At 38.0% G+C, this 24903-nt stretch overlaps 1 protein-coding gene across 1 annotated transcript in view; it reads right to left on the bottom strand.

Annotated features, from left to right (window-relative positions):
- Positions 1 to 8070: 8070 nt before the first annotated feature.
- LOC150076610 (homeobox protein EMX1-like) overlaps positions 8071 to 24903 on the bottom strand; it is a 381825-nt gene continuing 364992 nt past the window's right edge. The window contains exons 2-3 of the mRNA XM_090387390.1: positions 21586 to 21758; positions 8071 to 8295 (exon numbers count right to left, since the gene is read on the bottom strand). Of these exons, the coding sequence (XP_090243516.1) occupies positions 8071 to 8295; positions 21586 to 21758 (398 nt within the window). The remainder of the gene's footprint in view (positions 8296 to 21585; positions 21759 to 24903) is intronic.

The following is a 24903-nucleotide window of genomic DNA, read 5'->3' as shown; positions in this document are numbered from 1 at the left end:
GATTTGTAGAAAGGAAGCACAAATTTCTTTCGTTATAGCACGAAAACTATCTTCTTTCTTGATGGATGTGACGAATATATCTCGCTGATTCAGACAGTATAAAAATGTTGGAGCAGATTCATCTGAAACTATTCATTTAGCTCACTTTTGCAGGAGCACAAATACAGCACAACCAAGACCATTTTACTTTTGAGTCTCGAGAGTTTTTTGTTGTGTTTTAGAATTTTGTAAGAGAAGTTCCATTTTCTGCCGGAGTTTCTTACACGGGTTCGAATGATTGTAAATAGAGTGTTTATATATTTTTGTATATAGGTAAATAAATAAAAAATATATATATGCTGTCCACATAAAAGAAACATACGCAAACATGGAGAGCATCTTAGGTGTACACTATCAGAAGTATGAGTGGCAGATATGTGGTGATCTAATGGTAATCGCCATTTTATTAGGACTACAAAAGGGTTTCACTAAGTATTGTTGCTTTCTCTGCAATTTCTCCGTCAAACCTTTAGACTACTGCACCCGAGGTTCTAGTACAACTATTGAACAATTGCTTTAACGAAGGCTCCTTTTCGACACCTTGGAAACAAGCTAACGTCAGGCTTTTACTCAAAGATCTACATTGTCCCACTGGTACAGCGAAAGCATACAAAACTAACAAAAACAAACTATTATTTTTAGGCAACCCGAATAATTAAATTCATCTGCCATGCAATGTCTTATGTCTCTTAATTGCGTCTCTTCTCTGGTCGGTTTGTCTGTTTTCTAGACGAAAACCCACCATTTCCGGGCGAAACCTTGCTATCTAACTCAGCCACTGAGTGAAAAAAGCACATTAAAGTTCCTCGCGTCATCGACGGGATTCGAACTCGGGCCTTTTCCACCTGGTGTGGGGAGGACGGTGACGACACCACTGTGTCGTCAACATTTTTAAGAATCTTACAGACTACTTCTCTAACAGAAAAATTATCATCAAAACAAAATTTCATGGTATCATCCGACAATTTACTTGATGCTGCCTCCAGGGTTGGGTTTAGGGGCCAGCTGTTTGGAATATGATTCTGGATTAATGGCTCTTGCAGGACTTCGACGATACAATACAGCCCTTATATGCAAATGACCTAGTTATTGTTGTTGAGACCAGAGCCAACATCGCCTTGAATGTCCTGTCGGTTTGGGCTGAAGAGAATAAGCTGGAAATCTCTACAGATAAAAGCAGAACCCAGCTTCTCAAAGAACATCTTGACATCTAAACCCAAACTAAAAGTATTATTTTTTTTACCGAATAATTAAATTCCACCCGAATAATTAAATTGATCTTGCTATCCTTGCTTATCTAACTTTGCTATCTATGCCTGAGACCGACTAACTCAGCCACGGATTGAAAAAAGCCGATTAAAGTTCCTCGCATCATTAATGGAATTCGAACCCAGTCCTTTTCCACTCGGTGTGGGGAGGGCGGTGACGACACCACTGTGCTACATGCGCAGACACAGTGAAAGTATACCGTATAATTGCTCTATTTCCAAGAAAAGTATTTGAGAGATTACTTCTCATCCGTATCCAGCCTGTCTATGAAATCCAAGGACACTTCTGCACTCAAATTTGGCTTGAAGCAGGGGTGCTCAACTATTGATGCACTACTGAAAACCGCTCAGCTAGCAGGAATGGTGATGCCCGTTACGTACTGGCACATTTTATAGATTTTAATGGAGCTTTTGACACCGTCTGGTGGCTAGAGTTCATGCGGCGAGCCAGAGTATCTGGCTGCTCCTTCAACATCTTTAAAAAGCTTACAGACTATTTCTCTAAAATAAAATTTGCCATCAAAACAAAATTTCATAATATCATCCGCCAATTTACCTGATGGTGCCCCCAGGGCTGGGTTCTGGGGCCAGCTTTTGGAATATGATTCTGGATGAATGGCTCTTGCAGGACTTCGACGATACAACACAGCCCCCCGTATGCAGATGACCTAGTTATCGTCGTGAAGACTTATACGTGTGCGGCTATTGAGACCAGAGCCAACATCGTCTTCAATGTCCTGTCGGTTTGGGCTGAAGAAAATAAGCTAGAAATCACTACAGATAAAAGCAGAACCCTACTTCTCGAAGGATGTCTTGACATCTGAACCCGAACTAAAAGTATTATTATTTTTAGGCCACCCGAATAATTAAATTCATCTTGCTATCCTTGTTTATCTAACCTTGCTATCTATACCTGAGATCGACTAACTCAGCTAGGGATTAAGAAAAAAGCCCATTAAAGTTCCTCGCGTCATCGATGGGATTCGAACCCGCGCCTTTCGCACTCGGTGTGGGGAGGACGGTGGCGATATCACTTCGCTACCCGCGCAGACTTACATCTTGACATCAACAGACCAACGGTATAAACGGTATATTCGGTATAAAGGACAGGTACTCAAGAATCAACGTTCATGCAAATATTTAGGTGTTACCCTAGATCAGTGGTTCCCAAACTGCTGAGATCTACGGACCTTTTCAAAAATCAAAAAAACTTTGCGGACCCCTGTAAAACATATGCATATGTTTTATAACTCTCTAAATTATCTTAGAGAGTTTCTGCTGCAATATTTTTACTCCTGTTACCCCTCTCTTCCCTTCCTGCTGGTTTATCGTTATGTTTAATTTTGGTTATTTTCGCACTTGTCTTACCATGGTGTTGCCATTATTTTTATTTTTAATTCCTATTCTAATTTCTATGGTTATATATATGTTGCACACATGACAAAATCCATGCCATACAATTCTATCATTATAAACTTTAAATATTAAATAAACACTATATATATATATATATATATATATATATATATGGTAGACCACCATTTCGCGGACCCCTTGGAACTGGTCTACGGACCACCAGGGGTCCGCGGACCGCAGTTTGGGAAAAGCTGAATTCCTCGGGGATCTTGAAAGGTTAATGGCATTACGGGTAACCGACCTGCTAGTTCAGCAGGATATGATATCGCCTCAGCAATATGGGTTCACTCCTGGGAAATCCTGTGAAGATTGTCTAGTGGCATTTCAAACGCATATTGAGAATTCTACATCCAAATATGAATTAGCAATCTACGTGGATTTCGAAGGGGCATTTGATACCGTTTGGTGGGAGGCAGCGGTGGCTCAGTTAATAAACGCTGATTGTTCCAAGGAATTATATATGCTTTTCAACAGTTACTTTTCAAATAGATATGTGCTAGTGAAGTCCAAGCACTTTGAGCTGCGAAAACAGGTTATGAGAGGGTGTCCTCAAGGGACCCCTTATTTGGAAGTCTTACAGAATTGGTTGGTTCGCACATTCCCTAATTGTAAGGTGCTGGCATTTGCAGATGATCTGACAATTATAATTGCAGGACGATCTCGCTCACTCTTAGAACAGAGTGCTGACAGACTTAAGTTCTTGGGCTCAAAGCTTTAAGCTTGCTTATTAGTTCTTACAGAACTAAAATGATGTTATTTAAAAACAGCTTTAGATATAAATCGACCTCCTCAGATCAAGTTGAATGATGTACAGTTACCTATGGTCCTTGATACCAAATACCTGGGAATTATTGTGGACAGTAAGTTATCATTTCACCGGCACTTATTATATTTAAGCAATAAAATCAGGAAATTTTCTGGTGCTATCATTGGAATTTCAAAGTCTGACTCGGTCCTATCACATAAAACACTGTTTCTGTATTACAAGGCAGTATTCCTTCCTATAACTACGTACGCTGCAGGAGCCTGATTCCATAGAGTTAAAATATATGCTTAAATATATATATATATTTCTATATTTATTATAATATATATATACTTAATACGTTTCGGGCTAAACTAAATTCCATACAACGCATCATGCTTCTTGGTATTGTAAGAGTGTGCAGAACGGTGTCCATTGCCACGCTCCAGGTGTTGGCCGGAGCGCTAACCTTGGATCTACATTTGTTGTATCGTGGTTTTTGCTACCGTATTAAGAGGGAAATTCCTACAGATCTTTTTGGTATAGAGATAAATATTCGCTCTGACTGTATATAGAGATAAATATTCGCTCTGAAAAGAAAAGATGTATGAATGAAATAATCAATTTATGGCAGACAAGATGGGATACCATACTTACTGGAAGAGTGACCAACTTGTTTATCCCGAACGTGACTTTTCTGAATGATAAAAAGGTTCGCAATTGGTTTACACCTAGTTTACAGTCGTCATTTTTGTTAACAGGGCACGGGTCAATGAATGAGAAATTATATGCATTAGGACTAAGTAACACGGACCTTTGTTTTTGCGGGGCCAGGGAAGGCTGGCGGCACATACTATATGATTGTCGAATATATGACAATGCCAGGACAGCGATACGTGAAATTCTTGAGAATATAGCTCCAGGAGAAGAAGCTATATTTTTAAGAGACTCTAGTAGGTTTCAGATGCTCCAGGTATTTGCTAAAGAAGTGTTTGAACTAAGGAAAAGTATGATTTCAGTGATACGAGGTTGATCAAATCCATCTGGCTGGAGGCACCGAAGTGTTTTTATGCTGCCGTTCTTAATGGTTGCACAACTGGAAGATCTACTCTTCTTTTCTTTATCTCTGTTTCCCCCCCCCCTTGGTTTTTGCCCATTCGCCTTTTGGTATATATATATATATATATATGTATGTATGTATGTTTGCGTATATATGCTAAAAACCAATATATATATATATATACTTAGTATATATATATATTTATTTATTTATTTTATTTTATTATATTTATTATTTTTTTATTATTTTATTTTATTTTATTATTATTATTTTTTTTTTATTTTATTTTTTTTTTTTGTTATCTTAGTTAATTATTTTTATTCATTTCTTTCTCTTCCTTTCGGGTTTCTTTTTCTTTTTTTTTTTTTTTTTTTTTTCCCTCTGGAGTGGGCCCCAGAGAAGGTATATATATATATATATATATTTTTTTTTTTTTTTTTTTTTACACACATAAAACACACAAACCGACGTCACACACATATCTGGCCCATTTGTAGTGATACTGTTCTTCACAGAGATACGAGGCGGAGTTGAACTGACGTTCTAGGAGCCCCCCTTACATAAACACAAGTCCATGTCCATGTCCTCGGGATAAAAACTCTTGTCGATGTAGATCCAAAATTAAAACTCCGGGGTCTTTGGCAGGAAATAGCAAATCCTCTATCAAATCCGTTGGTATGGTTCCACCAAAGACAGTATTACCAAGCTATTTCTACCTAGTGTCTCCTACCTCAACAAACAAAGGCTCCACTGGTACTTCCCTACTGTACAGACTACCTTTCTTCTGACAGGACATGGGTCAGTCAAAAAGCGACTTCAGGACTTTGGGCTTGTAAACGATGCCCATTGTGTTTGTGGAGAACTGAAGGACTGGCACCACGTAATGCACTCGTGTAAAATCTATCTGAATCTTCGTAATCAACTGTTACTGGATTTAACCACACTCAGTCTGGAGAGCAACCCGTTAAATTCAAAAGTAGCGTTCATAGCTTTTAGCAGGTATGCCTCTGCAGTCTTCAAGAGGCGCTGGTATAATCTCTCCACGTCTTCTACTACAAATGTGACATCAAGGCCAAACGTTCCTGAAACCCCTCTGCCTCTCCTTGCATCTGCTCTTCCCTCATCACCTGCCACAACCAGAACTGATTGAATACCCGACTGGACATCCTCGTCGTAGTAAATACGGCACGGATCTGAAAGCACTATCATACTCACTCTTCCAGATAACCAGGGAATACCCTGATGGGTTTTGAAGCCCTTCTGACGGTCGACGTCTACTCTACTCTGCTGCACCACCCTGATCATTTCACGAGAAAAGTCTCCTGCAAAAACGAATCAAGTCTTCCATAGTCAAATTCAACAGATATCCCAAATTGCAAGATGATTCCTCGGAGAAGGACTTGTATTCACGTTTCCGCACTGTTGCTTTCCGTCCCCATCCCATGCACTTCTCTAGGAATAGCCCGTTGCACTAAACATTTTCCTCTCTTTTTCGCCTTGGAGGTGGCTTCCGCTCTGCTGCATCCATATGCATCCCCTGCCTTCATCTGTCCTGTAAAATGCACCTTTCTGTTGGCTCCCTTCACTCTCGCTATTGCAAGAGTGCAGGCAGCCCGACAGGCTTTTTTATGCTATCCCTGGTTCGTCCTTCCGTGTCGTGGACGGATGCTGCGAGATCCTTTCCTGTTGATCGTGCTTCGTGGTAACTAAGAGACTAGTAGAACAACATAAACAACACACGACTCACATAACCCACACCGACTGGCTTTGCAAAGTTGAGCATCATCACAGATTATTTAAAACGGATTTGTGGGAAACCACAGGAACCACCTAACAAATACACCACGTTCACTATATCCAGGCTGCGCTGTGATGTGCTGAAAGCTGGCTCAGCCAAGTAATTAGGTAGGTGTTCCTAGTGGTTTAAATATCCCTGTTTTCAATAAATGAATGATTAAGCAATGTACAAGATGTACATCTTGTACATTATTTATTCATCTCTTCACAGCAAGACGCTAAGGGGTTTACGTGTTATATGTAGTTAAGTAAATGGGAATAGATAAACTCAACATTGGTTCCATCTTTTTAATGAAAAATTAATTCCAGTAATGCGTGTACTTCTTTCACATTTTTATTTAATGGTTTCATCTCTTCGTGATAACAGCAGTTACAGAAATTTCTGATATGAATTAAATGATTCAGCAATGCTTTAAATAGTAACTTATCGGTATTTTCTGCTGAGTTTAAATGAAGTTTACATAGAAATAGTTTAAAAAATAAAAGATATCACCAATTATGTGCGCAAGTTGGAATATTAATTGTTAACTATATATATATATATATATCCCATCCCGGGCCGGAATCGAAAAGCTAGGGTTTTACAAAGTGGCAGTCGTGACGTTTTACTTGTTTGCATACGGAAATAAAAGTTAACATAAAATATCTTATTAAAATAAAGGATATAGCGAATATTTCTTAAATTTAAAAACTGTGGTATGCTCATCTGAAATACAAACAACGTAAAAGAGGAGTAAACTTAGACAGGTCGACGGGGTCGTATCGGTTCATTGATTATCGAGCCAATTCCAACCCAACCAGATGTACCAGTTTGTCAAGCTCGTATGTCGTCAAACCGGTGAGCAACACAGAGATGTTTTTTTCCAAGATAGGGACGTGACGTCGATCTACTTAACAACTAGGTACTCTCCTGGTAGGCAACCACACTAGTTGAAGAAACAGGGACACTTAAAAATTTAACTTGGGTTTGAACCACAACGAGCAAAATGGCTAATAGTTAATGGTAGAACACATGAGAATTTCTAGGATAACCTGTCTATGTTTGGCTGGCATCCATAATGTGTTTCAGGTATCTGCATTATCTGCATCTAGGCCTTACGTTGTCCGAAGCAATGCTTCAGAGCACAGAAGAATCTGTCGCATTGTCGACAGATTCTTCTGTGCTCTAACTATAATATCGATCTTATATTTTTGCTTGACGATGTTTTATGCGGTGTGTACGTCTTAAAAAAGTGAGGTTTTATCATTATTATTTTTGACTTTTTAATCTTATTCCTTATGATATACTTCATTCAAACTCATCAGAAAATGCTGAGGAATGTTATTAACATAGATTCATGTAATTCTATTAAGACCTCAGTGTAGACTATGTTAAATATGGACACTTTTATTGGACGGAAACAAAGGCACAGAATGGCGTGATATGATTCTGTAGTTTTCCAGTGATATTTTTAATGAATAACTGCCATCACTGGAGAAACTACGTTAATACAACTGCCTTCTAATAATAATAGTCAACAAAATATTACTTAACACAAAACAAGGCTGCATATATTTATAAAAGTAATTTATATACAAAGTGTATATGGTAAACTCTTCTTTTCTCAAAGTGTTCATTGCTCCCCTCCCCTTCCCTTCTTGGTCATATGTCCCTTATTGTTGCAAAATGATGAAGGAAGTAGAAGGCACGCGTTCACAAAGGCACACAAAGGTAGGATAGATAAAGAGAACAGTAGGAAGATTCATCACGAAATTTCGCCAACAGCCTCTGTGGCCAAAGACTCCGTTTCTGTCAGCAGGGCATCACTCAGTGACACAGGAGAATTGGAACCGAAAGGTTGAGAATCTTCATCTGGTAAAGAACGAGTAGAACCTTGTGAGGACATCTGATCTCCTTCTTGTCCACTGTGCTCGTCTTCCTGTTTCTGCCTTTTGTGCTTGGTTCGTCTGTTCTGGAACCACACCTTCACCTACAAAAGTAAAGAGATTGATTATAGAACATATTGCAATCAGACATGTTTATTACTGAAAAATGTCGTCATTTAGGGACAATACTGAGAGAACCTGTATACCGTAAAATATGAGCTTCCGCTCAATAACTTTAAGGTAGCGTCCGTTTCAACTTGTATACCAAAATGCAAACAAACTAGGTTTAGGCGCGATTCTATAAAGAAGTACAAATTGCTGTTTATTTTTGTTTTTAATTAAAACGATGCCTTTTACACTACATACGTAGTTAAAATTTATGGGTAAACTATGGTGTATCTACACCGATATTATACCGTTAAATACGAATTATCCGAGCATGCCTCTTAGCGAAAGGGTTAAATTTTAATTTACCGCCGCGTATACTGCCTAAGAAGAATTTGTGATAGATTTTGAGTTTTGTCTCAGAGATATCCCACAAAAAGACTTATTGGTTCAACAAGTCAACCAAGTGGTGAACAACTTGAAAATTCCGCGGTTACCTAGATTAAAATCGACATCGCAAAAAATAAAGGGAAGCATCGAATTTGGACACGCGAGTAGTGCGTGGTAAGTTTTCTATCTATCGCCATATTTTTTTTACGTAAGCTGCTGAACATTTTCCAATACAATAAGTCCCCGACTTACGCAACTACAGATTTACGAAATTTTTTTTTTTTTTTTTTTAGTATTAGATAGTATGAATCAGAGCTGTACTACTCAATATGTTCTACGTTGATAATAATATTAGTAAAATAATAAGAGGAGTTTACTTCAATATAGTGCGTAGAACACTTCCGTATGATACCCTCCATTTCTGGAGGGTATCATACGGAAGTGTTCTACGCACTATATTGAGGTAAACTCCTCTTATTATTTTACTAATATTTTTTAGTATTGTAAAAGTTAAAACAAACAAAAATAATAAATAAATAAAATAAGCAATCATTAACGACGATCACGGCCCGCACAAATTGCACAAGTGAGACACGGAGTAACAAGCAAAAAAAATAGGAAAGAAGAGAAGATTCTTACAATTTATTTATGTTTTTTTTTTTTTTTTTTTTATATGACTGAAGATTTCAGGGAAAGGGACACACGTAGCCCATGGTCAGGAGCGAGAGTGCATAGCACGCGTTCCTTGCGTAGACCGGCGTTCAAGGCCGTGACTACTAAATACGATAAATATTTGTATTGAGGATTCATTGTCAACTCTACTGGCTTGGTTGTCGTGCCAGAGTATAAACAGAAAATTATTTCTTATAATAACGTAAAAACCCATAGAATTCCAGCTATTGGTATTTTGGCAAATGCAATAAGGTCGAGTTTATTACCCGTTTATAATTAGATGCACGAACAGAAAAGCCCAATAACACGAAAAGTGCAAATTGTTTTTTTTTTTTTTTTGGTAGTTGTTGGCGCATAGGCTTCTGTGGCCATAATGCACCTCCCAAGGTTTTTGCAGTACATTGATCCAAGCCCGAGGCGGGAATCGAACCCGCGACCTTTGGGTTGCCAGGCGAAAATTGTTTTATTGCTTTATGGTAGTGAACTCCTGAAATGTGCTTTAGCAAAATGTGAGCTCGAGCGGGGTGATAATAGTGGGTTTCCGCCTTAACCCTGTGAAGTTCTTTACAGAAAATTTCATATTGACCGTTATCATGGTGCTGACTAAGAGAACTAGTAAATCTACCAAGAAAAGTAAAGAGATCGATTTGGATCAGAAAATTAAACTGATAATCGCTGAATTCAGATTTGTCAATAATAATAACATAGTAGCAATATGTTATTAGGCATTCCCGAGTTACGTAAAACTTTACGAAGTAAGAATTCCTGGAACCTCTTACGTTGTCGGGGGCTTCTGTATTTTTGGATTAACCGGGAAATCGATTATCCGGGATTTGTTTTTTACCATCTATCCCGGAAAATCGAGAGTCTTTGATTTTTGTACTTTGATTTTTGCAATGTGCTCTATTTATTATTATATTGTATTGTTACTGTTAACCTGGCCTGGTGGCCGTGAAGTGCAATATTGCAAAGTATCGAATTGTATTATTATCATTATTATTGCAATAAAGATTTCTAATTACCAAAATTCTAATCACAATACAGAAGTCGATACAAGATGCTCGAAAATTAGGTCATAGGACATCAGTACGGCGTATGATCACCATCAACAGGTAAACAGGCCTGATAGTGGTGAACTGTTTTCAATATAAGGGTGGCTATAAGGTTCTGTGGCAACAAATTTAATTCTTCAACCAGCGTAGATCCCATGTTTTTATAGGCATGCGTAATTTGTATAATGTAAGTTGGTTGATCGATTTGGGTACTCGGAATTTACCTATCAGGATGCCTATAATATCAAATATTAGCTTTTGGCGACACTGTTCATAATAAAATATTCATGAAAAACATTTTGTTCTCTTAATTTTGTTGAACAGTGTACTAATATTACTGCTTCCTTAGGCACGAGAACAGTCTAAATGGACTTTTATTACTCAGTGACCGAATTCGACGTTCTTGGACGAGTGGTCGCATGCTGTCTCAAAAAAATTTGAGTTCCCTATTAAAATACAAGCTGAGCAGAGAACCAATAATGGCGCACAATTTAAGGAGCCTATTAAGAATATGGGCTCCTAATTACAAATTTAGTACAGGCCATGCTAACTCGCTAGACTGCACCGTCCAGACAACAAAGTGTAAGGAAGTGGAGCTGCGTTTCATGAGTTCGATTCAGTCGTGGATCGTAATGCTCAGAATCGACTGCTCTCAACAATAAAGTTTAATGAAAAAAAAAAAAAAAATCCTTGACATGCTCAGCTTAACTAATGAGGCACAATGCCTAATATCAAATAAGAAATTAACAACCAACTAAAACCGGTAACAACAGTCAATTCAATCCTAGTCTGGCGAAAAGTTTTTTAGATTCCTTAGATTTTTATGTCTAATCTTTTTTAGCAGATAACTTTTGACTCTTAGGGGTCCTGATTATTCATTCTTTTTCTTAAGAAATAATTCTTTTTTTTTTCATTAATTTACTTTATTCATTTAAGTCATTTAATGCGTCAAACCCCATAGCAACTGTGATTTATTCTTTTTGGTTTTCGACAATGTAGTCAAGCTTGATGGATCAAACTATTTTTATTCACCTAATCTATATTTTTCTTTCTTAATAGTATCTCATATTGTGGGTGCCTTCACAACGAGATAGCGGTATTGCACTACTTCAAATAAATAACGCTTCTCTAGGATAGCAGACTACTGTTATTTATTTTCAGAGGATACCACCACCCAGACGATCGTTTCGAAGCTTTTTTGAATATGTGGGGGATAATAACTGTACTATCCACTTGTTCCTTTAGACTTAGAAAAGCAAAATGTAGCGGGAAAGTTATAGTAAGAGTGGAAGAAGAAAAGAAACGGTGTAGAAGGATGAAAGGGCCAGTAACTCCTTCAACTCAAATAAGCAACGCTTCCCCAGTAGAGAAAACTGTTGTTACCTATTCTCGGAAATTCCGCGAATATCAGGCTCCCCCGTGGTGACCGTGTCAAGGCTATTTTGTATTTGTGTGAGATAATAACTCGACTATCCAGTTGTCCCTATTAGACTTAGAAAAGCAAAAAGGTAGAGGGAAAGTAATAGTAGAAGAGAAACGGTGTAGAAGAATGAAAGGGACACTAACTCCTTCAACTCACACCACTCAAACTTCTCGAATAGGCAATGCTTCCCCAGTGGAGAAGGCTGTTGTTACCTATTTTTGGAAACCCCGGACATCATCAGGCTCGCCTGCCGTTTCAGGGCTATTTGGCCCTTCTTCGGTGGGTGCCCGAATGATGCCAAAGCTATTGTCCTATCATCAGTGGGTGGGCAGGTACTGTGGTAATGCCATCACAGTTGCGAAGTTATTTCCACAATATGAGAGATGCCAAATGGTATACATAATAATGTATTAGAAGATGAAATACACAAGGCATAATTTCTTATGGGTTTAGGTAATTAACTATGTAATATCGGTGTAGATCCACCATACTTTACCCATAAATTTCAACTACGTATATAGTGTAAAAGGCATCATTTTAATAGCATCTCATATTGTGGGTGCTTTTACAACGAGATAGCTGCTACTGCGATCCCAGCGAGTGGAATCATTCATGAGCAATGAGAAGAATGCATTAAAACCAGCTATGCAGTACCAGCTATCTCGTTGTGAAGGCACCCACAACATGAGATACAATTAAAACGATGCTTTTTACACAACATACGTAGTTCAAATTTATGGGTAAACTATGGTGTATCTACCGCACAATCATTTGGATGTAAATATTTCTTAATCTTGTTACGAAGCAAAAAGCCTTATTGGTTCAACAAGTCAACCAAGCGGTGAACAACTCGAAAATTGCGCGGTTACCGCCATTAAATAGAAATGAAATTATGGATTTACGGAAGCTGCCCGAGAATAACGACATTGTCATACAGAGGGCAGATAATTTTTATATGTTTCGGATCGGGTTGGGGCCTAACATCTGCAATCCCAATGAGTGAATTCATTCATGAGCAATGAGTGGAAGAATGCATTAAAACTATTCAGTCGGTTATACCTGGAGAGTGTCGTATTGAAGGTATCCTACGAATCCGAATGAGGTAAGCTCTTATATATTTTTTTAAACTATTGGAGGGAATGGAGTGAAGTTGAAAGTGTTTTTTTTTTTTTTTTTTTGACTGATGCTGTTTATTCATGTTTTCTTGAGTCATACGCCGCTACTAATGCTGTTGCTAACATAACCCAGTACAGAATTATGGCTATGGCTATCTTATCTTATTTCATACTGCAAGCTACTGCATATGGGTATTTTACAGATATAAATTGTGCAGTCAGATATGAAGTTCTCTGAGCTGTGCAGGCAGGCTGCCAAGACAGCTCATTGGGTCTTTTTTTGGAAACTCAAGAAATGTCAATGACATTCAATACGTTTCTATCAGGGATAAGTAGGTGATTATCCCCTTATATAACGCAATGGTCAGGCCATAGTTTGAGTGCATACAAGACTTGAGGCCTCATTTTATGAAGGATTTAGAGCATCAGAAACAGGTACAGAAAAAGGCAATAGGACTGGTGAGAAGAAAAAAGGGGCTCTTACCGAGGACGGTTTCAATTCTGCAAATTGCGGCGTCTGCGATCACCTCGCAGACTAAGCATCCGCGAGGTGATCTGAATGAAGTGTTCTGAAATGAAGACCTTGAATAGATTGAGCTCAATACTGACAGGATTCTCTCTCTCTCTCTCTCTCTCTCTCTCTCTCTCTCTCTCTCTCTCTCTCTCTCTCTCTCTCTTGCTCAGACTACGCACATATATTATAAAGTAATCTTTTGTAAGTAAAAATAAAAGTAATTCAAGGATGACCTGGACAAATACTGGAGGTAAAAATATATAAAAAGAGATTTTTTTTTGGTTGATGCTGTTTTGCTGAAAGCAAGGTTCATGCATCATTTGCCCCTACTGATGCTAATATTAATATTAATGCATTACAAAGTAATCCTTTGCCAACCGGGGGAGATACACATATAAAGTACGTAATCCTTTGTATGTTCCTGAAACGTACCGCGCTTTTCAAGAAAGAGGCATATAAAATGCATATAGAATTAAGGGAAAAACAATCAATTTGTCAATAAAATATATGAAAAAACTATAATAAACTTCATTTTTCATTTTTCATAAATCATGAAAAAAAAAGAAGCGAACAAGGCGAAGGTTAATAGAAAAATATGCAATACGTCAAACAAAATACAAGCGCTAAGCTCCCTAGATGCATCTTCATTTGATATGAGAAACTCAGTAATTTCCAAAACAGAAATTTCGAAAAATATGTCTTTGAAAAATGCAAACGTTAGTCAAAAACATGAGTCTATAGAGAGGGCTACTAGCTCGCACACACACACAACGCTATATGTGTTGACTAACTACTGCGTTGCGGCACTTTGGTGTTCCGAGAGATTAGAAAAAAAACTCATTTAGTTCAATGACAGTCACTTTAATTTTGCCGTGAAATATATCTTTTAATTGCAAGTGTGACTCCAGTTAGCATAGTTTCCGAGCGACCTGCACCTAAACAAATCACCTTCCTCTGTACTGCCCACTGAACCAGCCCACTTGACCTAAGAAAGGCGGTTTTAAGAGACCAGATTGAATACATTAAAAAACGAGCACTATACAATTTTCGGATACAAGTAGAAAACGTTTGGGAGTGATTACTGTAAATAGCAATTTACAGTAATCACTGTAAATTGTGTTTGTAATCGCTTATTTACGCTTTATACAGTTTAATACACCGAAATCTCCTCGCAACGAACTTCTCGAGAGCGTGAATCACTTCGTTGTGCCTAATGAAAATTATAACGATATTATATAGCGCTGAAAATTATTTCAAAAGAACGATTCATTTGCGTAAAGTATGCTGCACTTTTCTAATATACAGAAGTAGAAATTTTCGCATTATTTTGACTAAATTTTACTTTATAATCAATAAGTTAATGCCCGTTAGTAAATAGTAATTCATGCACGAACAGAGATCATTTCGTTTCTGCGCATCCGTCACATTGCCCATTCATTCCTTTAACCAGCGCATGGCAGAAAACAATGTCCGGTGCGTAAGCTACAATATACGGCATCTAGATGGCCCACGTGTTATATATATAAAAAGTAAACAATAATTGCGGGATTTCTATTGGTCCCAGTTTAATGAAATTTGGAAAGGATCAATTAATATTTATAAAGAGCGAAATATAGAATTTTACGAAAATCCATCGACGGAGAGTCAGACGGGTGTGCGGAATACAATAGGCACATTACGCATATTCGTTAACGCGCTTAAAAACATAAAAAGCCTGTTTTTTTTTCATTATTTTCTTCAGCCTGAATGTACAACTCGGCTCATAGTGAACGGATTTTCATAAAATTTTACATTTGGGCCTTTCGAGAATTATTGAATCATCCTAAATGTAAATAGGGATACTATTATTGCTTTTTTTTTTTTTTTTCTTTTTTTTTCTCTCTCTCTCTCTTTCGTGCGCATGTAATAATATAACCTCTAATTGTCTGGCTTTTTATGAAAATTTATATTTGAGCTTATTAAAAACAGGTGTTCAAGTCTTCAAACAAATTTCATTAAATCATACCGTAATAATAATTAAAAATAACTAAATGCATAAGGCATAATACGTTAAGAGTTTAATATCTATATAATATCGGTGTAGATACACCATACATAACTCTTCAGAAACTACGATGCTAGTTGTTGTAGGAGGCTCAGTATCTCATATTGCGCTCTTCCTTCACGTAATAATAATGTAAATGCACAAGGCATAATACGATATGAGCATGAAATAACTATGCAATGTCGGTGTAAATATTTATTTTATAGTTAGCTCATACAAATAAACTACGATCGTAGTGTAAAGGCATCGATTTAATTGTATCTCGTATTGTGCTCATCCTTCACAACGGGTTACCATGCATTGCACTACCTCGAATAAGCAACGCTTCACTAATAGAGAAGACTGCTGTTACTTATTCTCGGTGGCCACCACCACCACCACCCAGACTACGCCGTTTCAAGTTTTGTTTGGCACCACCACCCAAACGGTGCCCACTGAGAATAAAGTAAAAATAGTCTTCTCTATTAGTGAAACGTAGCTTATTCGAGGTAGTGCAATACATGGTTAACTCGTTAAATAATACAATTATTAATACAATTAAATCGATGCCTTTACACTATGATTGTAGTTTATTTTTATAAGCTAACTATGGTGTATTTATTTATTTTTTTTTTTAATAATTGGTGCATCATTTCTATCCTTTTTATAAAGTGGACTATTGTGCCCGATTTACTGTTATGCTGTCTCCTTTTCTGTTTTTGTTCCTTGAAAAAGGATCATATTAAATTAAACCGGAGAATTTCTCAGATTGGTAGGTTGGCTTCAATTTTATTCCCCCCATTTTCGCTTGGTGCTATCAGTCTGCTGGCTCAGTGTGTAAAATAATTTCTCTCGTTTACTCATTTCATAACTAACCTAATTGTCATTAATCGAATTAAAAAAAGTATTACTCGCTATAAATAAATTATTTAGCCTCTTGGCAGGATATTAGCTGAAAAATAGTTTTAATTTCATTTTACAGACGATTCGCTGCACTGATAATTGTGTATAAAGCAACTACAACCCCAAAGTCCCTCTGAAGAGCATTGTATTCGTTGACCTTTTCGAACCTCCCAAGCTATAATGTTAGCGGATTTCTCAGTTTTTCATAACACGTTTAACTCCGCGGGAAATAATTTATGTTGGATAAACCTAAATAGACGAAGCTCCCTGGACGAGATCATTCACCCAAATGGAGAGAATAACGCCAATTTGAACGTTGTCACAAATCTCTAAACACAGGGTCGCAGTACAAAACTGGTACCACCATACATAAGAATGACACTAGATGTCTAAGATTTCCTAATAGAGAGGGTTATTTATCCGTGTGGCTGGCCTAATGCCTCTATCTGACCCGTTAACATCTCGCAATCAGTATGCGTAACACACGGTGAATTACATCACCAGCGGCGGATCCAGTTGTCTAGGCTAGGATATGCCAAGACTGATGTGAACATTAACACTTGATAGGCTGTCTAGAAAGACACAGTGTTCCATGTTGGCTCTATCTGCTCCCTCTGACACCAGAAGAGAGTAAGAAATTGGATGGACGTGCTTTGATTTGCGTAAATGAAAGGTTTTCCTGCAGTACTACTTTGCGTGAATTTAATGAAGCCACGGTCACGTGATTCTGTGCGCAAAGATATACTGTTCTGTCTTGCGCGCGCAATATTTATATTTTAAATAAATAAATTTTCGATTTATACACCGGGACGACCACACGGTCACAGGAGTTCACAAGATAGAGAGAATACAAGAAACAGCACTGTATTTGGCAGTCACGGATTTGAACCCCGGTCACTCAAGGCACGCATACTTATGCACCCTGCGCTGACCACTTGGCTACGGCGCCCTATAGCGAAATTCTAAGGCAGCTGATGACGTTTAAACACTATTTCAACCAGTGTTAAAAAGTTATCACAGGGTAAATTTGTCTTCGTCCCGAATAGTCATACAGGACACTGCAGGTACATAGGGAAAATATGAGACATCCTACTGAAGTACACTGAAAGGACGGAATTCATGGAATACCAGGTTCCTGCTCAACGTGATGCTGTCTCCCCCCTCGCTAGTGGACGAGCCCACCGCTTGGCAGGCATATAGGTTCACTGCATTCACGTAGACGTTAATTCGATGTCAATATGGACAAACGTCGTGAGTTAACCGACTTTGAAAGAGCGATAGTAGTGGGTGCCCGATGCACGGTCACTATCTTTTTTTTTTTTTTTTTTTGTTAGTTATTAGCGCATCGGCTTCTGTGGCCACATTGCACCTCCCAAGGTTTTTGAATTTTCTACTCTGATACAAGCCCGAGGCGGGATTCGAACCCGCTACCTTTGGGTTGCCAGACAGCCACTTTACCCACCCGGCTAGCCCGGTCGTCACTCTATCGCCGAGAAGGTAGGGAAAGTGCACTATTCCCGTTCGACAGCAGAGTGTATCGGGAATGCCATTTTCGGAATAACATAAATAAATAATAAATAAATAAATTTTCATTTATTGCAACTACAGCAAGCCCATCACAGCACCAGGCTAGGGGCATAAAAGTCAGTACAAAGGAGACAAATATATAAAACAAAATACATAGGATATTCTATATATATACATTAACAACGAATATGAATTATAATGATCAAAAATATATATTGCAGAACATCACATTTGGCTCTCGGATGTAGTTACTGGGTTGTAGGTAGGCAGCTGTTTGTATTTCTCATAATTTGTTTGGAAATGAGACTCCTGTAGGCTTCAGAGTTGAACAACCTCTTACAATCAATGTTGTGATAATTTATGAGGTGAAGGGATGCATTGGGGAACATCCTGTTCATTTGTTTTAGTCCGGAGAGTTTGGATTTGAATTGTTGTTGGTTTATTGAGTTTTCTCTGTTGGTGGGAGCTATTATGTTGGCTAGGTTTGGTGAATTGGTTGCAGAAGTAATTAACTTTTCAAACATCTCATTGTGGACAGTGCTGTGGGCGGAAAAAGATAGTGGATGAACGTGGCAGTCGACATCAGTATCGCATTAGTTCAGCCAACCGGTGAGTGACAGTGGCACAAATCACCGCCGACTTCAACGAGTGAGGTGCCAGAAACATCTCCACCAACACCACAGGCGATCATTAGCCGCAATAGATTATGGGAGCCGCCGACCCACCAGAGTCCCATTGCTAACACCACGACACAGGACTCTATGCCTCATCTGGGCATAAGAACATCGGCACTGGACCTTGAATAATTGTAGACGGGTATCCTGTTCCGATGAGTCCCGTTTTCAGTTATTTCGAGCGGACGGGAGAAGGTGTATCTGGCGGGACCGCACGAAGCTATGCACTCGTCATGTCAAAAAGGCAGGTGGACGGCCGGTAATGGTCTGGGGCGTGACTGGCACACGTTGGGACCTCCGGTACGTCTAGACGCATCTCTAAACGGTCCAGGTTATGTGTCCATCTTTGCAGACCATCTGTATCCTTTCATGGTCCTCGTGCACTCACAGGGCAATGGACTCTTCCATCAGGATAATGCGCAACCCCCACAGAGCCGTTGTGACAAGAACATGGTTCGAACAGCATTTCGCAGATTTTAACACCATGGAATGGCCTCCCCGTTCGCCGGACATGATTCCTGTGGCGCATCTTTCGAATGCTGTAGAAAGGTCCGTTCGAGCTCCACCGAAGAATGCGACTGATTCGTGAAGGTGTCATACAAGAGTGTGTGACTCCTTCGAGAATTCAGGAAAAAGATTTTGGACAGAAAAGGGGGCTGACATGCGAATGAGTAGTAGAGAATAGCAACTTTTGAAGGAAACCAAAAATGTCTCGGCTCTGCCATTGTCAAATTGACACTGCCAGAGCCGTAAATGACCAGAAAAGTTTTCAGAGTGCAGAAGAATTCTCTCTCATTGCGATTGAGCGGGAGTCAGTTAAGAAGTCATAAAAAAAATGAACAGACTGGTTCCAAATGGAAAGACAAAGCTGAAGCCGGTAGTAACTCCGTCTCGGGAGACGAAGGAGACTAAGGTGAACGCACAAACACATGACCAATAGACCTGTGAAAAGAAAATTACGCGGGCCAAAGGTGCGGTTGCGCCTTTTAAGAAGAAATAAAAAGAGGCTGCTGGGGAAGAAATGTCCAGAAGCGCCCAAGAAATTGTCACCTAAGAAGGTGGTGATCAAGTTTCCTCAATAGAGAGTAAAGAGCAATCATTATGAATTGATTATGAGTTCCCCAATAGAGAGTAAAGAGCAATCATTATGAATTGATTATGAGTTCCCCAATAGAGAGTAAAGAGCAATCATTATGAATTGATTATGAGTTCCCCAATAGAGAGTAAAGAGCAATCATTAGGAATTGATAGATGGTTTTGATAAAGTTTCTATGATGGAAACTTCTAGGTAAGTAATTGGGGCTCATATAGAGAATAAGACTTTAAGATCCTTGGCACAGCCAGCTCCAGCGAGACTCCCTGTTCCTGCGAGATCGTATGCAGAAGTTGTTGGACTCGAATAAAGGGACCTGAGCAAAAGACAAAGGCAGTTATGACGTCATAACTGTCTTGGTCTTCTTGGCAGAAGACATGCCTAGCGATGACGTTAAGTTGGCGTTTATGATACCGTCAGGCCTGCGCTTGTTGATAGGAAAGTAGTACCTAAATGCACGATACTAGACAGGAGAGTTACATTAGCATTAATAGAGGCATACGATGTGAGAAAGTAAGCAAAAAACTTTCCGTTTCACCCATCCTTGCCCTCCAAAAGTTTGTCCAGTTCTTCCTTGAATTTCCACTTCCACAGCGACAGACGGGCACTGCAATGTGCAGTGTATGGAGACTCGTCACTTGCGAGGTGTTCTGATGTACCTGCGATGTTGTATTAGGTTAATAAAATAAATAAATGTTGCTTCTATTACTAGAGACACTCCATTAATCAAAAACAAAGTGTGACAACCTACATTGTGTGGAAAGAGCTAAGTTGGAATGGTTTCTTTGGAGAGACAGTGTTTCGTAAATTTAGGCCCCATAACAGTAAGAATCGTCCCATCAGGTGTTTTGTGTCTGAGTGGCATAAAACTTTGTCGCAACGTGCTGTTGTTTGAGTTCAGGCGAAGGAAAGTGGCACACCATTGATGAAAGAATCGAAATTGAATAGAAAGAATTTATCCCATCTTTAAGTGTACTGCATTTTTGCTATCAGGGTTAATTCTGTTACTGAACAACTTTATCCTCTTTATACCCTCTTTGTTCTTGATTTCGGTATTTTTACGCAGTTATGCAAGTAACTGTTATTATTCGACGAAAGTCATCGAATAACAGTTACAGCAATCCATCGGCCGTTATAACTACTGGGCAGTAGGTAATGGTTTCCATCGTGCACTTTTTTTTTTTTTTTTTTGTCGCAAATGGAGCCTTCCTCCTTAATCAGATCCATAGCTCGGACGAACTGCTATTTCAGTGGCGCATGAGACAAAGTGCTTGGAGCATATGTGTCATAAGAAGTTAACATTCCTCTAACCAAGTTTGGAATATCAATTACTTAATGCTTAGTACAGCGCTTGTAAATTTATATTCCGATCGGGGTTTTTTATTTCACTTTTTAAAAATTTAAAAATTTACTGGATCTTCTTTCAACCACTGCAGTAATGTTTTCGCAAGGCGTTTCATTTGTAGAGGAGCAAGGGTCTGCCTTTTAAACGACTCAAAGGTCATTTTTTTTGTCCGTATGTTTTTCGTGAAACAATTTTGCACAGCAAATTGCAAAATGAAACGCAAATTGCACAGAGCGGACTGTTCCGTTCCTCCTAATTTTTTTTCAGAAACTTGTAAAGCAGTTATTAATTGGAGCCATAAGTGTTCCTTTTATTTCTCGAAATAGCGTCACCGATAATAGAAGCATTGTTTTAACTTTGCTTAAGGCTTTTGGGACACACTGCATGCGTTTAACACATTTGCGATAATAGAGAGGTTTTTATACACTACGTTTTAAAGATAAAGGTATTTAATATTAAACTTATATTTGTCGTAGATCAAGTGCTCTGATCAACATAGTGAGAGGTCATTTAATACGATGTGTAGTCATTCGGATACCTACAGAAATAGTTACCCACCTGGGTCTCTGTGAGACTAAGACTTTGAGCCAGCTGCTTCCTTTCTGCTCCAACAACGTAGTGATTTTTTTCAAAGGCGTGTTCTAATTTCAACAGCTGCGAAGGCGAGAAAGCTGTTCGAATCCGCTTCGGTTTCCGAAAAGGATGCAAAAGGAACGTGGAAGCATCTGGAACTAGAAACATGTAAAATATAAATCACAGTTGTGAGTTAAAAAATCATTAGTACAAGGATTAACTTATCAAATGCATTGTGGGATTTTTTGGACGCCGATTAAAGTAATAAAACCATACCCACATTGGTATTCCCACAAACGAAAATGTCAATCAAGAAATCATATGATATGCTCTCTCTCTCTCTCTTTCTCTCTCTCTCTCTTTCTCTCTCAGCGTAACTCAGAATTATTTTTTTTTGGCTGGTACAAGAAGGCAGCCTTTTTCGCACCATATGGGTAATAATAATAATACAATATTTATTAGTCTTCATCAATTTAATTACATCAAACTCCTTAAGTGTTTCAGAATCTTTATCAAGGAGTAATTGTTACACATTTACTCAAACACAAATTTAATTATACAATTCTCAAACCCACTTCCTGAAAAAAAAAAAAAAAAAAACGTAAGGGAAAAGAGGGAAAAAAATCAATAATTAGCTGATTCCATCCAAACCAAAATAAAGAACAAGTAACAATAATAACTCTTAAAGTAATTAATAACCTTCGTAAATATAATACCATCTGAGTCTATGACAATGATTGCCTAATCTTAAAATCCAATTTTGAAAAACAGTTATTTATAATGTTATAAGGATGTCATGTTCCATATTTATGGTTATATTTATATTATGGTTTAGGATGCTGGAATACATAAATAAACTGTAATTTGTTATTTCTACAGAATTTATAGCACTCTTTATTGCATTAAAGTTTTTTTTTTTAATCAAATTAAATAATAATTTCTGAGTAGGACATAATATCTTAAATTGTAATAAAACACCTTTCTTTCTGTTAATGTCGTTCCATATATCACTTCCAATAACTAGTTGTAACATCCTTTGTACAATTTTATTCATCATAAGTAATTCGGAAGTATTGGCTCTTGCTCAAATGTTTACAATATAATTTAAAACCGAATAAACCAATGCAAAATGTATGGATACTCTTGTTGCTAAAGTAAATTTATGTCTAATATGGTAAAAAAAAATATATAAGGAAAATTTTAACTTACTGATCAAATAATAAATATGTGTATTCCAGTTTAGAGAATGATCAATCGATAATCTTGGATTATCGATTGATCATTAAACAATTTATATAAGTTGGCAAGAACATGATTCAAAATAATTGTTATGCAATCAACAATGCGAATGTAACTTGATAGAAGGTGTGATACCAGGTAGTTGATGTAGGTTATTATTAGTAATAATAATAATACACTTATTATTAGTAATAATAATAAGTGTATTACACTTATTATAATAAGTGTATCACACTTATTAGTAATAATAATAATAAAGCTCCTCATTGACATGGACAAAAAAAAAAAAAAAAAACGCTCGGTACAACCGATATTCCTAAAAGGATATTGAGATTATAATAGCAAGAGTTACCGAAAGCACACAGCTTATATAAGGCCTATGACATCCAGGATTTAAAATAATTGGTCGGAAGATGGGGTAGTCTTTTCCGAAGGGTATCAATCGATTTCGAGATGCTTTCAACCCGCACAGAGATAAAATCGTATATGCTTCAACGGTGCATATATGAAGAAGTTTGTTTACGCATAGGTAATGGACACACATTATTTCTACTACCAAGGTAAATTGGTAGTAGAATGTATCGTTTTAATTATATTTCATATTGTGAATACCTTCACAGCGAGTTGCAATGGTATTGCGCTACCTGTAATAAGTAACTCTTCACCTATGGAGAACGACTATTGTTACTTATTCTCGAAGGACACCACCACCGTTTCAAGGATTTTTCACGGCACCGTTTGAAAAATAGTATGGGATAAAACACTGTGTTGTCCACATACCATCCCTATTAGACTTAGGAAAGCAAAAAATTGTCGAAAAGTAATAGTAGGAGAAGAAGAAGAAATGCCGTCGAAAGAGGAAGGGGACAGTTAATCTTCACACTCACTCATTGAACTACACCACTCATAAATCCCTCGAATAGCTAACATGTAGCTTGAGGCTTTTGCCCTTAAATATTTTATAATCCCTCGAATAGGCAACGCTCCCCATTAGAGCAGATATTGTTACCATCTGTTTTGCCAGGCATGCTTTATTTGAAGATTAAGTCGCTTTTTCTCAGCCTTTGGATTATTGGTTGGATCAGTTGTGAAATCCATCAAGTTCATCGATGCACTTTTGAACAGATGATAGAGGATCCCGCGTTAGATCACTTCCAAGTCCAAAGGTAGGGTACCTACTAGCACTTGAAATGCATGGTACTAGCAGTACAGCAGGCCCGAGTGATAGCAAGTAGGATTGCTCTTTGGATCGTTTCAAGTTTTCTTTTTCCTATTAGTTGCTATCTTAGCTCGGGGGGGGGTACCAAATTCCTGAGGCGTACGTAATAGCCGGCAGGAAAACTAGATACAGAATAGCGAGAGCGTACGGCGTTTCAGGCCCAAACCTTCCGCGACACTCTACCGACCATAACAATATAGATATAATCATAGTCTGTATGCATTTCAAATGAAGATGGGATGTAAGGCAGCTTAGCATTATTCCAATATATGCTGGCAGATCCCAACAGTGATCGCAATGAGACTACCACTACTTCATGTGGTTCCTCCTCCATCGAGGCCCAAATATTTAATTCAAGTGCCTTGCTCTGACACTAACTGTAATTAATTAATTAATATCTTTATTGTAGGCAGTGAATGGTTACATGCTTGCCTGATGCAATAATACCCACAACAGCGACAATGCTAGGGGTTTAACATGAAATAACTAATACAGGAAAAATTACATAAAACATATATTAGAACATAAAACGTATAATTACATATTTTACATTTAAAATTGATATTAACACGGGAAATGAATCGAAACATCGCTTGAGCATGAGCAACAACAGAACATATAGATAGCTACACCAGCAGGCTATGGGGCACAGTTTACCTCTACGAGAAGCAGAAGGGGAGGTGGTGTTGCTATGTTCTTCAAAGAGGCGGCCTTCAAACTGATCAACTAACTCCATTCCATTTTTTCCATTTATTTGTACACACAATTATTACATTTATATACCAAAGTTACAAAATATATATACAATTTTATGTACATTAACATTCTCGTTATACATATATAAA

This window comes from Mastigoproctus giganteus, chromosome 13 (assembly GCF_048544385.1).
Source record: "Mastigoproctus giganteus isolate SK-2022 chromosome 13, ASM4854438v1, whole genome shotgun sequence".
NCBI classification, from domain to species: domain Eukaryota; kingdom Metazoa; phylum Arthropoda; class Arachnida; order Uropygi; family Thelyphonidae; genus Mastigoproctus; species Mastigoproctus giganteus.
The sequence above is the reverse complement of the archived record's forward strand: the minus strand, read 5'-3'. Positions and strand labels throughout refer to the sequence as shown.